Raw genomic sequence first — 17,656 nt, 5'->3', positions numbered from 1 at the left:
AAGGAAAAGACGCGAGGACGGAGGGATCGAATGAAAGCTTTTTTTATACATTGGAATCCTTGATCACTCGAGCGTCACTTCATCGCGTCATCAGCAGCGCTCAGAGGATCTGCCCTCATGTTGTTGAAATTTGTTTATTTAAGAAATTCATAATAAATAATAATAAAGAAAGATACCCTGTTGAAATATGTGAGATGTGTGGTTTATATAAACTGCAAAAGTAAAGTATAAATCAAAATTATTGTGACCGATGTGAAGGGGGAGGAGAATTTATACGTGCGTCACGTTTTAGTCGATAAAACTCTTCCGCATAGGATACACCTGTGTATCCTCGCTCATGACTCCTCTGGAAGCCTCCTCACTCCTCGATCCTCGACTCCTCGCGGTGCAATTAGAGAATTGAGATGTCCTTCAAGATGGCTGTGCTCGATCGGTTTCCGGGTCATAGGATGGAGGACGGAGGAGAGAGGAGACGAGGAGGGATATTGAGAAGCACCCACTCTTAGTTTAGGAGTTGTCATTTTTCTTTACTAAGAGTAGGTCTGAAAGGCGTTGTGAATAACTTTTAAGAGAAAACTCCTAGCTAAAATCTTTTAGTGCGATTTAGGAGTACTCCTAGTGGTAAGATAAAATGCTTTGTGAATACGGCCCCTGGTCTTCATCATGCCATTTATGTGTTATGGTTTAGAAGTTTTGGATTGGTAAACAGTATACAGTATTAGTAACAGTATCCAGTATAATGACAATTAGTGTAAGGCTATGCAATCTGAACTAATCAAGAGACAAAATGAGTCTACCTCAATGCAAAATGTTTGAAGTTAGCAGGTTGTATGCAAGGCGCATTCTGTTTATTGTTGTAATAAGACTGTCTAATAGCACCATCTACTGTTCTGTATGATGTATTGCTGACAAAAAGAAGCTGAAAAGTATAAAGATATGTTTATACAGTATTTACTTTGGTTATATGTAGAATAAAAATCTAGAATTAATAAAACCACACTTCAAATTCTTGTTCACATTTTCTTTGTTAAGGTTTTAACATGTTTAAACAAGCATATTAGCTTTTCAGGTAACTAGTTGCGTTATATGTCTCTTTAAAAAGATCGGTCATACAGTCACAAATATGAAAGAAAATACATGCATAACAATGGTCCCATCTGAATATCAGTGGTCATGATATATGCTACATTTGTCAAAGTAAAATGAAAATCATCAAAACATTCTTTCAAAATACTACGGCAGTATCTGTCCAACTCAGATTAATGGACACAGATCCAAGGCTTTAAGGTCCCTAATATCAGCACAAGTAGTCGGAAGTAATTCCCAAATAGGGACATTTTATTGCTGTAATCTGTACTACTTCTTCTGACACAGCCTTGAGTGCAGTTTCAATAGGAGACCAAAATGTCTCACACATTTGAAACATAAGTGCTGATTTAACCAGTTGAATTCACCCTGGATCCTTTGACTAAAACAACTTACACACACTGACAGTCAAGCATGAAAATCACATAATACCACTTTTTGGCAACTTTATGTTTCTTTTAAGAGCCTATGGTGAAAAAAAAAAAGTAAACCGTAACTAAAAGTTGTTTGCACAGTTCTAATATATCATGCAGTGGATATTTTCAATCAAAAAATGAAAAAGAGCTAAAAATGTGAGAAATATCAAATTGAAATACAAAAAAGCTCAGTGTCCGTTAATGGATTTACATAAACATGCATCAGTGACTTTCTTTTTTTATCATGTTACAAAACATTATACTGTAGCATTAACACAAGGACCCTAGCATTCATTTTAAATGCTAATTAAATAGTTAATGATCATCCTCATATTCAAAAAAATTTCACATAATTTTCACAAATCAGTGCTGGACTGAATTTGAACATAAACCCTATGCTTATAACCCTAAAGCTAAGGATCTAAAACACAGGCACAATCTTTCTTATTCCCTTAATACTGATGGTTCTCAGGTTTGACTGGCTGTGTCAGACACTCACTTCCAATGGGTGATTGTGATTTTGCCAAGTAAGACGTGTTTCCCTTTGATACCCTATTCCTTTACCCATCATGCTCTGCAGCCATCATGTTCTATCTTTGCAACCTTCCAGCGGGTGGATTGATGTCCGTCTGTGCTATACATGGACGTGCCTGTGAGAAGAGCTCATTGAAAACACATGTAAAGTGCTTTTAACCCACTAGTGTTCCAAAAATTGCACTTTTACAGATCTTCTCTATTACATTTTTTTGAACCAGTGCAAGAACAGTGTATATGCAGTATAAAAGACACTCAGGAACATATTACAACAAAACAGACTCGCTCACTACTTCATAAATATTGTACGCGATACATTTAAGCCTTCAGCAGCAAAAGTTTTAAGCCAGCCAGTGCTGTGTCTATATAGAATATTTTACAAAAACATATCAAAGCCAAACATTCATATTTGATCCATTATCTTTTGACACAATCATCACGATTATCACCACACAACAAAGGAGACATTTCCTATTGTGACTCTAGCACAGAGTGAACCATGTAAATCTCTCAAAACGACATCTTTCCTCTGTTCCATCTTGAATTTAAGGGCTTGGAAACACGAACCTTCTTGAGCCTGATGGTCCAGCTCTTTTGCAGGGGCTCATGTGATATGTTATACCAGCTGAGCTGCCGCAGAGACACAGCAAATGAACGTATCCACGCGCTGCAAATGAGTTACAGCAGAGCACACTTAAAGATGCTGTGCTTTTTGGTGCGCTTCTCTGAAATCTTCACCGGACCCCCACCATCTGCTTGACCACCATCATTCTAGTCAATAGAAAGACAGACACATTTTAATTTTGCTTTGTAAAACCTATAAAAAAAGAAATTAAGTTAATAATATCAGGGTTGTAAAACAAGTAATCCTGAGACTTTTTGTACTTAATTGCTTAACTGATATCAAACTAGATGTAGAAATAAAATAATGGGCCTGTTTTTTTACCCCATGATGTGATATGATTCACTGTAACGGTTATACATGTTTTAAATGATTTAAAGTCCATCAGTAGTCAAGTCATATCATATACATATTTAAGAGTTATGATTTTTCATATTTAAGCAAAATGGCTTAAAATAGCTTGAATGTAACTTTACACCCTTGCCTCATTTAGTATACGCGATTCTATGAATATGCAAATTAGCTCCGCCTCCACTCACACCAGCTCAGAGATTCACTAGTTGATGATCACTCATTGACCTGATTGGTTACAAGGTAGTTTGTGACATCAGAAACACCAGCTATTTCAAACCGTCTTTTGGCTCACTGCAGAAGTACTCAGCAATGGTGTTGACTTATGAATTTGCTCATAGTTTGTCTTAAAACCATATTAAAAACACCACATGGGTATATACACAACATTAAAAACTTGATTTTCACCACAGGGGGGCCACATATTTTAATTTTTAAAAATTGAAGATAAATGATATGTAGTATTATTTTTTTATTGCTGAACCAATATAAAACTAAATGCAGTTAAAAAATAAAGGGTCTGTTTTTGGTAACACTTTACAATAAGCTTTTTCATTTATAACATTAGTTAACTACATTAATTAACATGAATAATAAACAATACTTCTACAGCATTTATTAATCTTATTTCATTAATGCATTATTTAAAATCTAAATGTGTGTATGTTAACATTTGTTAATGCACTGTGACATGAACAAACAATGTGCAAGTACTAACTAACATTAACAAAGATTAATGAATGCTTTAAAAATATATTGTCAGTTCATGTTAGCTAATGCATTAACTAATGTTAACAACTGAGACCTTATTGTAAAGTGTTACCGTTTTTTAACCCACAGTAGTGATTCATAGTAACAATGATTGATGTTTACAATTATTTGAAATATTTTTTTAATAACTGCAAGACAATTAATCATAAATGATATCCAGTATAATGCATTTGTGTTTTGTCTTTGTTTTGAAAGATTTACAAAAAACACACCATTTTTCTGTTGAGTCGAGCCATAATGTCTCTGCCAAGGGTGAAAAAGGCCTCTTCAACATTTACACTGGTTTTTGCACTTGTTTCCAAAAACTTGATCCCGTAATCAATTGCCAGCTGGAAAAAAAATGGCAAAAATTACAACAGTTATTAACAAATATCCAGTTTCACACAAACTAGCTCACCTATAAATAGGTAGTATTAAGATAATGACATTTTTAAAATAAAATACAATATATATTTTTAATACTTTTATACATCTATTTGTGTGAAATACTGTAAAAGCGTATAAGATGTGAGAGATCTCACTTTCTCTCCTCTCTCTTTGGACACCTGTCTCCTGTCGTTCATGTCACATTTGTTTCCGAGGATCATCTTCTCTACGTCAGATGACGCATGCTGAAATGAGTGATGAGAAGTTCAGCAGTCAAAAGAAATGTAATTCTCCAACAAACCTATCAAATACTTGAAAAATTATATTTGATATGAATTTACAAGCCTATTATACAATGGCCTCCGTTTAATTAGACAAGCAGTGTACAAACCAATAAAAAATAAGGACCGGATCTGTTTTATAATGTAAATCATTTTACTTTATCAATTGAACATATGTAATGTCAGTAACCTCCTCAATGTTGCGGATCCAGTTTTTAATGTTCTCAAATGACTTTTCGCTGGTGATGTCATATACCAACATAATGCCCTGAAAACAAAGCCAGCAGAAATATGAAACATCCATCTTCAGCAATCAAAACTTAGACATATATATGTGTACACTGCAAATATATTCTTGTTTAGTATTTATGTCTTGTTTTCCAGTACAAATATCTAATCATTCAAATCAAGATACATTTAATTAAATAGCTAAATTACTTTAGATATTAAGGTTGTGTTCACACTTGGCAGGTTTGGTTTGATTAAAATAAACTCTGGAGCGATTGCTCTAGTGCGGTTCATTTGAAGAACTCTTAACTAGTAAAAATACAGTATACCATCATATGTGCACACATACAACGAGCACGTTTAGCCCAGCACACAGCATTGGTTTAGATGTTCGTAAGTTCTGCTGCAAAATATACGTGAGAAAAGCCCTTTTTTGTACAGTACCTTTCATGAATTTGGTTGCCCATAAGCTATTAAAGGGTAACTCTCGCCAAAATTGAACCTAGGCTCTTTTTGTTAATCTACCCGAGTCAAACTTTCGTGTAAAAGCATAATTAGAATGGAAATGCCACTTTTAAGATTGACCGTATTTTCGTTTTAGGTCAAAATGCCTTTTGAATGGGAGTGAATGGGGCACTTCTATGATAGCACCAAAATCGCTATTTTTAAAACACTAAGAAGGCTCGACACAACATAAAACTGTGCTCGAAGTATCACCAGGGGCTCTACACATGAACTCGAGCATTGACCACATTGTTTGTGTACACAAAGTTTACTAAAAAGAAAGGTTTTGTACGACTTACTTTAGTTAGTGTTTCCGGTGGCTGGAATTTTGTCAGTAAAAAGTAGTCGATCTCCGAATGCAACGTAATGAACTGACTCCATATGAGGAAATGTCATGAATTTGTTATTTCGATGAAAAGCATGATAACTTAGATGAAAAAATTATCTGTTCATTTACAGTGAGGAAAATAAGTGTTTGAACACCCTGCTATTTTGCAAGTTCTCCCACTTGGAAATCATGGAGGGGTCTGAAATTGTCATCGTAAGTGCATGTCCACTGTGAGACACATAATAAAAAAAAAAAATCCAGAAATCACAATATATGATTTTTTAACTATTTATTTGTATGATACAGCTGCAAATAAGTATTTGAACACCTGTCTATCAGCTAGAATTCTGACCCTCAAAGACCTGTTAGTCTGCCTTTAAAATGTCCACCTCCACTCCATTTATTATCCTAAATTAGATGCACCTGTTTGAGGTCGTTAGCTGCATAAAGACACCTGTCCACCCCATACAATCAGTAAGAATCCAACTACTAACATGGCCAAGACCAAAGAGCTGTCCAAAGACACTAGAGACAAAATTGTACACCTCCACAAGGCTGGAAAGGGCTACGGGGAAACTGCCAAGCAGCTTGGTGAAAAAAGGTCCACTGTTGGAGCAATCATTAGAAAATGGAAGAAGCTAAACATGACTGTCAATCTCCCTCGGACTGGGGCTCCATGCAAGATCTCACCTCGTGGGGTCTCAATGATCCTAAGAAAGATGAGAAATCAGCCCAGAACTACACGGGGGGAGCTGGTCAATGACCTGAAAAGAGCTGGGACCACCGTTTCCAAGGTTACTGTTGGTAATACACTAAGACGTCATGGTTTGAAATCATGCATGGCACGGAAGGTTCCCCTGCTTAAACCAGCACATGTCAAGGCCCGTCTTAAGTTTGCCAATGACCATTTGGATGATCCAGAGGAGTCATGGGAGAAAGTCATGTGGTCAGATGAGACCAAAATAGAACTTTTTGGTCATAATTCCACTAAACGTGTTTGGAGGAAGAATAATGATGAGTACCATCCCAAGAACACCATCCCTACTGTAAAGCATGGGGGTGGTAGCATCATGCTTTGGGGGTGTTTTTCTGCACATGGGACAGGGCGACTGCACTGTATTAAGGAGAGGATGACCGGGGCCATGTATTGCGAGATTTTGGGGAACAACCTCCTTCCCTCAGTTAGAGCATTGAAGATGGGTCGAGGCAGGGTCTTCCAACATGACAATGACCCGAAGCACACAGCCAGGATAACCAAGGAGTGGCTCTATAAGAAGCATATCAAGGTTCTGGCGTGGCCTAGCCAGTCTCCAGACCTAAACCCAATAGAGAATCTTTGGAGGGAGCGCAAACTCCGTGTTTCTCAGCGACAGCCCAGAAACCTGACTGATCTAGAGAAGATCTGTGTGGAGGAGTGGGCCAAAATCCCTCCTGCAGTGTGTGCAAACCTGGTGAAAAACTACAAGAAACGTTTGACCTCTGTAATTGCAAACAAAGGCTACTGTACCAAATATTAACATTGATTTTCTCAGGTGTTCAAATACTTATTTGCAGCTGTATCATACAAATAAATAATTAAAAAATCATACATTGTGATTTCTGGATTTTTTTTTAGATTATGTCTCTCACAGTGGACATGCACCTACGATGACAATTTCAGACCCCTCCATGATTTCTAAGTGGGAGAACTTGCAAAATAGCTGGGTGTTCAAATACTTATTTTCCTCATTGTATATGGAAACAAGCTTTAGGAGCTTTCCATCTTTCCATCTCCTCATGTTACGTTGCATTCGGAGATTGACTACTTTTGACTGACAAAATTCCAGCCACCGGAAACACTAACTGATAAAGTTAGTCGTTCAAAACCTTTCTTTTTAGTAAACTTTGTGTACACAAACAATGTGGTCAATGCTCAAGTTCATGTATAGAGACCCTGGTGATACTTCGAGCACAATTTGATGTTGTGTCGAGCCTTCTTAGTGTTTTAAAAATAGCGATTTTTGATGCTATCATAGAAATGCCCCATGCACTCCCATTCAAAAGGCATTTTGACCTAAAACGCAACTGTTCAGATCGGATTTGTGTGTCCATGCTGCTCTTTCGTTTTCCGGGATATTTGCATTGGTTTCTATGGCAATGACTTGCGTTAGTAGGCATACGCCAAAAACAACAACAACTGCAACATGGAGGGTTTTGCAATGCAAATGCAGCCTTCTTTACAACATGACTATGTGAAGCCGCTGCGCTGGACTACTTTGTCTTATGAGGCAACGACAGAGGCTGGTTTGTGCGGATTTATTCCATGCTGTCGTCTCCGCCAGTTTCAAAACATGTCTCCATTTTATTGTCATTTTCTGCTTTTCCGGCACTTTGCAACAACACAACATTGTTTCAGCAGCGACTTTTGGCAGTCTGACCGGTTTACATTTTACGTGGCGTGAAAAAAGTCACATAAACCACACGAAATCCGATCAGAGCGTTCAGACCAAAAAAGATTTACAGTAATGAAATTTGAATAGGATTTCAAACCACATATGAATGTAGCTTGAAAAGGATTTGTACAAATTTCATGTGACTTTTTGCCGTTCACACTTGCTAAATCTGCTCGGATTTCAATCAGATATGCACAAAAATCGGATTTGGACTGAAAGTCAGAACAAGGCTTTAATCCGGACCAAAAGAACCAAGAGAACCGAACTACAAGTGTGAACACACCCTTGTCTTGTATACAAAAAACTAGATTTATAGGTTTATACTTAATTATACTTAAAATATTTTATATTATATATAAATAAAATATAGAATTTAAAACTATACTTCATTTTTATTTTATTTACTTTTTGTTTAGAAAACAATATAATATCTCAAGTAATTTTGCTTCTCAAGTAAATGTATCTTGATTTAAGAATTTTAGATATTTGTACTGGAAATCAAGACAAAAGTACTGAGTAAGAATTTTTTTTTTTTTTTGCAGTGTAGTACTTAGTGTCTTACCATAGCGCCTCTGTAATATGCCGTGGTGATCGTCCTAAATCTTTCCTGCCCTGCAGTGTCCCTGTAAAACAACCAGACAGTCACCTCGTTCCTTCCGTCTTTTGTCACCTCGCTCAACCTCAACACTTTACATTGGTTTGCGGTGAATCCCACCCTGTTCTTTCCTACATTTTTATATAAACATCCTGTAGAATGTGCAGATAAAGGGCACGGATGTCCATGACACTATTGTCTGCACGTCTCATCCTTCATTAGTCTGCTGGACAGGGTGTGTGAGCATTATGACTGTTACCAGGAAGAATAGCCACAGTGTGTGATGTCATTTCCTTCTTACTTATCAAGTACACTCAAGGACCATTATAATATCAGCACTTAAGGATCCCAAAAACCTTCGTATAGTGCCTAGATATTAACTAGCATATTTCTAACTGGTTTCTTTAACTGTTTTATCTTTTGTTTTGACATATTTCCAGTTGTAAAAAAGAGAAATTTGAAGGGCTTATCCAGTTTTAAAGCAGAAAAAGTGCAAATGTATGAGTGTTAGTGAAACCAAAAATAACAAACCATGATTAGCTACTTGCTATTGGTAATCATAGGCAAGTTAGTTAGTTGAAGATTAGTTCATCTTCAAATCTTAAGTGTTTTTAAAAGACAGTACTTGCAGATAATATAATATAAATTAAATAAAAGGCCACTTAAGTGTACTTAACACACTTATTTACTGTACACTTTTCGAAAAGTGCACTTTGTAATAATGTCGCATTCAAAGTTTTACTTTAAAGTACATTTTAAATCATTTAGATGTGTTGCCTAACATGCTAAAGCACACATATATTTTAAATGTACTAAATTGCAACTACATAATTACAAATGTATAATTACAAATATATTTCAATACAAGTTTCAAAAGAAATTACATTAAAGTTTATTTTAGTACATTCAGAAGTACACTTAACCATATGTGTAATTATGAAATTACATATAAAAATGAACTTAAGAGGGCCAAATAAGCAGTCTTAAGTTTTACTAATTGCATTTAATAAAAACTATATAATACAATTAATTTAACTGCAAATGACATGCATATTCCGTTCGCACTTAAGTATATTATTTTTAAATATATATATTTTTGTATTAAGTACTCCTTTTAAAAGTATGCTAAAGTGTACTTCTATTTTCACAAGTGCATTGTCATTCTAGGGAGCATTTTATTGGACAAAAAATGTGAATATTTGTGTGCAAGATGAATAAAATGTTGGTATGTGCTTTTTTAGCATAATAGCCTCAAAGCTAACTGGTATAATGTTTAAAAGCAACAAAACTCTAATTAGGCTAAGTGTAGAATCTGTTCCCTATATTCAAAAGTCTGTTTAGGGTGTGAGTATCTCTTTTAACAAACCAAGAGTCTACACAGCTTTAAATATCTCTAAAGACGAAGTGTAAATGATGACATAACAGGAAACACAACTTGGCACTGCATATTAATGACAAACAAAAGCCTCACCATATCTGCAGCTTGATTTTCTTGCCGTTCAGCTCGATAGTTCTGATTTTGAAATCAATTCCTGGCAACAGAGAAAAAGAGAAACATCGTCAGATCTTCAGTGACTGGCACCACATGGAATCAATGGTACAATCAATGTTACACAGCAGTGGTGAAGATATAATGAGCTATTTCCAGTTCCTGACAGTTCCTGGGGTTAAACTGCTCCTCTTGCCTTTTTTTTTTGTCCTGCTGGTTAGTGGAAAATTGCTTGTTGCTTGTATCAGGCAACAAGTTGTGTACAACAAACCTAACATTTTGAATCTCTGTATATCTGACATCTTAAAACTATTGACGCTGTAGAAAGATGGTTTCCATTCAAGAAATAAATCAAGATTTCTAAGCTTATTTATGAAACAAATTCAATAGCAATTCAAAAAGATGCCTTACACTCTATATAACTAGTCAAACGGGAGGCTTTGTGATGTGGTTTTCCTGTGGAAAAATGTCTAATGCTACAACAATATAGTAGTTCAACTTCAAGATCTGGGCTGGTAACTAAGAGGTTTATACTAAAGAACAGTTCTTGTCATACGCATAAAACTCATTAAATTGAGTTTGATTTCTCTGACAATAAGATCTTTATCTTATGTCATTTTGGTATACAAATACATTTATCTTGTTAGATATGTATACTGGAAAATAAGACCATAATACTTTTTGACACATTACTATGAAGCTAACTATAACAATTCGCGTCGACACCAACGCACAATAACGTTCTGTTTATTATAAGCACACGCTACAGTTTTGTCATCTGACGCTTCAAATGCTCGAGCTCTCTCGGGATGGATTCTGATTGGCTCTCAATGTTTTTATCGTTCATCAGCTGGAAAAGAATCGTGAAAGTGATTCCAACGTGATATTGTGGCGTTATTGTTGTAGTTGTGGTGTGGAATTGTTTTTTTTAAACTATATCGTTATCATTATCATTACAGTTATCGTCCTTGGTGTGAACGGTCCTTAAAGGAACACGCCGACTTTTTGGGACTTTAGCTTATTCACCGTATCTCCCAGAGTTAGATAAGTCCGTACATACCCTTCTCATCTCCGTGCGTGTCGTAACTCTGTCTGACGCACCCACCGCTAGCCTAGCTTAGCACAAAGACTGGAGGTAAACGGCTCCAGCTAGCATACTGCTCCCAATAAGTGACAAAATAACGGCAACATTTTCCTTTTTACATGTTGTGATTTGCTTCGCCTTCTGAGAATATAGTTCCCAGTATGTATACGGTTAGAAGATGGCTGTATCTCATGTGACTTTGTTATTTGTACACACTTGTGACCATGGGCGTCGGAAGAAAAAAAAAGTGGGTGGGTCCTCCCCCAGAATTTTTTTTTCCTGGAGTAACTTAACTGTTAAATACCATTTCATGTATTCTGGTGCCTTTTAATTAAAACAAGTAAACTAAACTCCACTTCACGTCGGGCGGTTCTTTGCCTCCACGTCGTGCATTAAATGCACAGCTATCCGTGGATTATCCCGCTAATACCATGGTCATTTGCCAGCAATGACAACTTAAAGCTGTTATTGATGTTTGCAACGCAATATTTGACTGGAAGGGTACAACGGGCGGTTACTTTCGTCAGTTGCGGCTCGTTGAGAAATATAATGTAGCGATTCAACGGAAATGGAGTTTAATCTATTAGGGAATTCCTCAAGTGGAAAGGATTTGACTGACGGCGTTATGAAAAGAGAAATGCGCTGAATCAGAGACGGTAAAAGTAAGTGGGTCCAATATCATTGGTCTTAAAAAGTGGGTGGGTCTTGTCCCACCCATATACAATGGTTCCGACGCCCATGCTTGTGACTATACAAATCACAACATGTAATTAGGAAAATGTTGCCGTTATTTTGTCACTTATTGGGAGCAGTATGCTAGCTGGAGCCGTTTACCTCCAGTCTTTGTGCTAAGCTAGGCTAGCGGTGGGTGCGTCAGACAGAGTTACGGCACGCACGGAGATGAGAAGGGTGTGTATGGACTTATCTAACTCTTGGGGATACAGTGAATAAGCTAAAGTCCCAAAAAGTTGGCGTGTTCCTTTAAGAAATTAGTTTTTTTTTTTTGCAGTATAGAGACCAGAATATCATATTTGGAGACTTGGGTGTTGTCTGAGAACACCACTCAAACATTTTGTAGTTCACTGGCATTTCAGTCAATGAAAGTTTGTATATTACATTTACATTCAGTAATTTACCAGATGCTAAGCTTGCTACAGTTAAATTAAGGAACATGACAAGCAATTTATCAAGAAATTAAGCAATATCACAACCCTGAGAGAAACACACACACACACAGTCACAGGAAGTGGAGGTGGACAGCTCAGAGAAGTGTGGGGAAGTATGCAAAGTGGCCACAACTGGGGTCATGGACGTCCTGGCACAAGAAAGCAGATGCCAGTCAAATGCTCCACTGCATTGGCGGAAGAATGCTGAGATGGGCTGAGTGAATATCACGAGAACATGATGGGGATTCAAACAGTACAGCTCTCTGTTCACGGTCAAGTCTACTATGACCCCGCACAAAGGAACCATACTTTCCCCAGCACTCCGTCCTGACGTTGTCATCAAAATATTGTTTATGCAGAGTGGTCGTGATGATTTCTAACATCAAAAAAAAAAAAAAGCTACTTTTTTCAGGGAAATTGCTGTTTTGACTCAGAGAATGTGCCGGTTTTGCAGATAAATGGGATGTAAATACAAATGAAGTCTGAAAGAAAGTCGAGGCTCAGAGACCCCATTGCAAGACAGCATTGCAAACAAAGGCGGAGGGGGGCGGTGACGTTTTAATCAGATGGAAAAACTGACAAAGGAAATGACTAAACTCTCTGTGCAGGCAGACGAAAGACAACTGTGCAGCTTTCACACACACAATGCAAAAAGTATCCTTTAAGCAAGATAAATGTGCATGAGAAGTTCAATTGTATAAGAAATTAACACCTGTTATCAATTTCTTTCTTTTTTTTATCGTATATGTAACAAAATGTTATGAGGTGTATGCTGACAGGGAAAAGCAATTATAGAAAATCTATTTGAGAAAAGCTGATAAGGTTATTTAAGCATTTGCAATTCATCCTGTACGCATATGAACATTATTTTACAGCATCTTAGGTTTTATTCATCAAGAGGAAGCATGTTCCTTGTTTGTCATTATGGAAAACAGCATATGGTCATGGGTTTTAAACCTGAACAGTGAACACTACAGCAAAACATGTAACAGCAACTTACTAAGTGGCTTGAACTCAATAATACAGTTAATGTTTCTCTTGTGTAGACTCCTGTATGAACTTGTAAGGCCATTAGTGAGCAGGGTTTGACAGGTTAAAAGTAGATACAGCTGTGGTCAGCAAAATATGACTCTCACACCTTCACCGACAGCATTGTTTTCAGAGTATCTCTGTGGATCTGTATCAGATATAGATAGACTCTATCCATCTACCTATCTATCTATATATTCATCTATATATCTATGATTATTTGCCTACATATTTTATTAGTTCATACTAGTTTTTAATATTAATACTGATTTGTATATAAATAAAAACAGTACACATAATACATATATAAAATATTAAAATAAAAACAATTTATACTATATATATATACACATATGTATATACATATATATATAGATATAGATATATAGATATAAAACAAAACATTATGAGAAATATAGGTTATATTTTAATTTGTATACATGAGCTATGTAATCAAAGGCCTATGCATGTCTAAATAAATCTAAGATGTTTTAAACAATCATATAATTAACTGAAAAAAAAAAACACATGTGCTTTTCAAACCTACTTTATCAATGCAAATTAAACTAGAAACTTAATTATTACAGTTGTACTGTATCTGAACACTATATTCCTGCATATAACGGGACACCGTCCAATACCTTCTACCCAGATCACCGGTGAACTGACCGATTGTGGAGATGAAGGTGGTGTTAAACGCGTCCTCGCTGAATCTGAACAGCAGACATGTCTTTCCCACTCCACTGTCTCCAATTAGCAAGAGTTTGAAAAGGTAATCGTAAGTCTTCGCCATTTACCAAGCCAGTATTTCCTTAATGAATGACAGTGCACAGTTTCCCTTGTTCATGGCATTGACACAAAAATCATAGGGTCTCGAGCGAGGGCGGGGCCTCGTTGTGTGACGTCAGAGCGACGGCACGTACGCGATTGGTCAATGTAGTTTCTAGGAGGACAGTTTTTTCCTTTTAGGAGGACAGTGACACGGTAATCTAGGAGCCCATAGACATAATTATGTCTATGTAGGAGCCCACTAGATACATCACGGGTAGTTATAGAGAAAGCACTGCATATATGACAAAAAAATAATGAATCTATTCATTGCTTAACATATGAATGCTTAACACATTCTTAACATATGCTTAACAAATTTTTGTAAGAAGGATTTTTTGTCTTTAGAAAGTCTTTGGACATCAAGGTTCACTTTTCAGAAGAAAAAAATCAACATCTGTCATTTGGTATTCAATAGACCTATGATATCAGCGTTTTTTCCAAGTCCAGTTAGTAGGCTAATGGTTTAGTTTTGAGAAAAAATATCTATCTATCTATCTATCTATCTATCTATCTATCTATCTATCTATCTATCTATCTATCTATCTATCTATCTATCTATCTATCCTAAAAGGATGTTCCTGGTCGTACTAGAAAAGAATTGTATACAGTGGTAAAAAAAAAAAAAAAGGTATAATCCTGCCATTTAACAGCCACTAGGGGGCATAGTCACTCGATCAGATTACTGTAAACAGATTGTACATAACAGATATTAAATAGTAGATGTACGTCTACTCAACGTTCGTTATTACGCTTCAATCAAAGAAGAATAAAGAAGAACAACAAGTAAACTAAATCAAACAATGAAATGTGTTTTGTAGTGGAGGAAGCATCTAAGGATAAAGAAATGAACTGCATTTTAGGAGCTCTGAGAAATGTCAGGGTTGCCAGTACGGGAAATATCAACCCAAAGGGTCTATTTGTTTTATTTTATTGCAATTGGAAATTATACAGCTTTATGCTTTTTTGATAGATAGATAGATAGATAGATAGATAGATAGATAGATAGATAGATAGATAGATAGATAGATAGATAGATAGATAGATATCCACAGACTCTGGAAATAGATAGAAGGACGGACGGACGGATAGATAGACAGATAAGGTCCTTGCACACTGAGTCCTAAATTGAACCCTAACCCTAACGTATACGAAAATTTCGGTTCAGACTCAGTGTTCAAGAACCTTTAGACAGATAGATAGTTTTACAGGGGCCAAATGTACAAAGGAGTGTTTTATTGTTGAGCATGCCTGGGCATGTCTGATCAGATTTACTTTATGAAGCTGCGCGTGGCAACCCTGCAGTTACCCGAGCGAGGAGGAAAGCAGCAGACACACACACACACATCACCACGAATGCGAAAATCAGCTGCTCCCGACAATGCCAGTAAGTGGATTTACTCAGCCAGACAACGAATCTTGCATTTGACAGTTGTTAATATAGATTATATCATCTGCCGTTTTAATATTAATCCAGCTGTTTATTTTAACCGTGCGATAATCATGGGGAAAGTTTTTGACCTCACATGGCGCTGGTTCAGTAAGGCCTAATGTTTCACTTTACACGAGGAACATTTCAACTGTTACATTGCACCGAGCAAAACGATAGATTGAATCAGATTGATGTTTCATATGTGTTTTTAAAAGTAAGCCATTATAGTTTTCAGACTGACAAAGAGGGAAGTGATCAATATGGCTGTTGAACAATGTTGTTTTTGTGTGCTGAAGCTTGAAACAAGCATGCTTAAAATAGATTGCAGATTTTCTAATTAAAAGATTAAAGTAACTGTCATATTGTTAAAGGAAATGTATATAGTAACATTGTGTGTGTGTGTGTGTGTGTGTGTGTGTGTGTGTGTGTGTGTGTGTGTGTGTGTGTGTGTGTGTTTGTTTATGTATACGTGTGTGTGTATATATATTTATATATATATATATATATTTATAACAAATTTTGTAGTGTCCAAAATTAGCATTGACTACATCATAAACTGTTATTAATATTTTGTTGGTCCTCTGTTGTTTTTTTGCATGTTTATAATTTCTCTGTATGATAGCCTGGCCAAAAATCATGACACCTCAATTTGGCATGTTTCACAGCGTTATCACAAATAAAACAATTGACTCTAAGCACAACTATGCAATATGCTTACACAACCTTTAACACATTTTTATTAATAATAATGTTTAAATAAAAAGTGAAGATGTCAAATGTCCAAGGCCGGACATTACTTTTGGTCACTACTGTGTTTGTGTGTGTGTAATATATATATATATATATATATATATATATATATATATATATATATATATATATATATAATTCATTCATTAGTATATTTATTAATATATTCTTATTGTAACAGCTGGCCAAAGATCTACTCAACCCGTCCTTTGATTTTGAACGAAGGCAGCATAAGAAGAAAAGGCTTGTGCAGAGTCCCAACTCATACTTCATGGATGTAAAATGTCCAGGTTTGAGATCTATAGAAGAAACTTTGTTTGCCTTATGTATAATATTTCACTTGTAGAAAATGTAATCTTTTCTGCTTATTTCCATGTAGGTTGTTATAAGATCACAACTGTGTTTAGTCATGCGCAGACGGTTGTGTTGTGCGTTGGGTGTTCAACCGTTCTCTGCCAGCCAACAGGAGGAAAAGCTAGGCTGACTGAGGGTGTGTATTTATTTACTGTATGATTGTAATATGTCCAGGGTTACTGTTGATTTTGTATTTTTGCATCAGAAGTTACTGAATATAATGTTATCTGATGATACAGCGTCTCATATTGAAATATGGTATGAAGCTACATGTTTTCTTTATCCAAATAGGTTGCTCTTTCAGAAGAAAGCAACACTGAGAAGGATGAAAAAGGAATGATGCTTTGAATACAAAGAAATTGTGCAACTTCTTAATGCCTTACTGTTTCATTGATTACAATGAATGAACTTTAAATGTGATTATGAATGGTGCATGGCAGGTTCTTTCTACCATGTTTATCAGTTCAATGGTTCTGAATAAAAATTCTTCTGCATGAAACAACTGCTTCCTGCAGTTTAATTATGTGTGATGTTTTACATTTAATTTCTCATCTTGTGCAATAATCAGCTTGTTCATGTTATGTCGTTTTTACCCTAAAAGCTTTCAAAGTTGTTGAGGATATTGTTATCCTTGCCGTTAATAAAAGTTTGGGGTCAGAATATTTTATAAATGTTTTTATGTTATGAATTCTTATTTGACCAAAATATCGTAAAAACTTATATTGTCAAAAGATCCTTCAGAAATCATTCTAATATGATACTGCTCCAGAAACATTTGTTGAAAACAGTTGTGCTGCTAAACAATTTTGTGGAAACTGATACAATTCTCAGGATTATTTGATGAATAGAAAGTTCATGCTAAATAAATGTATACATTTCTTTAAAGACACAAAAAAATCTTACTGACCCTAAACTTTTGATTGATACATGTGTGGGTCTTGTACAGCAATAAAAATCAGCTAGAACACCAAACAACTAAACGCTTCACCTTAGATTCTTATGGTATCTTC

The 17,656-nt window shown here is 35.9% G+C and overlaps 2 protein-coding genes across 2 annotated transcripts; one reads left to right on the top strand and one right to left on the bottom strand.

Moving 5' to 3' along the window:
• Positions 1-814: 814 nt before the first annotated feature.
• On the bottom strand, positions 815-14,163 carry LOC311282910 (ras-related protein Rab-8B). Its single transcript, XM_084397010.1, has 7 exons — positions 13,952-14,163; positions 9,986-10,046; positions 8,482-8,542; positions 4,618-4,695; positions 4,302-4,391; positions 3,993-4,109; positions 815-2,807 (listed from the first exon to the last, which is right to left on the bottom strand). The coding sequence occupies exons 1-7, from the start codon at positions 14,073-14,075 to the stop codon at positions 2,715-2,717; spliced, it is 624 nt and encodes a 207-aa protein (XP_084253136.1). The 5' UTR covers positions 14,076-14,163; the 3' UTR covers positions 815-2,714.
• Positions 14,164-15,376: 1,213 nt separating this feature from the next.
• Positions 15,377-17,148, top strand: rps27l (ribosomal protein S27 like). The gene is made up of 4 exons (XM_084397008.1): positions 15,377-15,497; positions 16,474-16,582; positions 16,672-16,782; positions 16,938-17,148. Exons 1-4 carry the CDS (start codon positions 15,492-15,494, stop codon positions 16,964-16,966), a joined length of 255 nt encoding a protein of 84 aa, XP_084253134.1. The 5' UTR covers positions 15,377-15,491; the 3' UTR covers positions 16,967-17,148.
• Positions 17,149-17,656: the final 508 nt, after the last annotated feature.

The sequence above is a fragment of the Rutilus rutilus genome, assembly GCF_951802725.1.
Source record: "Rutilus rutilus genome assembly, chromosome: 23".
Taxonomy (NCBI): Eukaryota; Metazoa; Chordata; class Actinopteri; order Cypriniformes; family Leuciscidae; genus Rutilus; species Rutilus rutilus.
Note: the sequence above shows the minus strand (reverse complement) of the source record. Positions and strands in the feature narration are given on the sequence as shown.

Coding starts and splice junctions, on each gene's coding strand:
- LOC311282910 (XM_084397010.1), bottom strand. CDS start 14,075: ATGGCGAAGACTTACGATTACCTTTTCAAACTCTTGCTAATTGGAGAC. Junction 10,047..13,951: donor CACCTTCATCTCCACAATCG/GTCAGTTCACCG, acceptor CTCTGTTGCCAG/GAATTGATTTCAAAATCAGA. Junction 4,696..8,481: donor CATATTACAGAGGCGCTATG/GTAAGACACTAA, acceptor CTTTGTTTTCAG/GGCATTATGTTGGTATATGA.
- rps27l (XM_084397008.1), top strand. Junction 16,583..16,671: donor CATGGATGTAAAATGTCCAG/GTTTGAGATCTA, acceptor ATTTCCATGTAG/GTTGTTATAAGATCACAACT. Junction 16,783..16,937: donor AAAAGCTAGGCTGACTGAGG/GTGTGTATTTAT, acceptor TTATCCAAATAG/GTTGCTCTTTCAGAAGAAAG.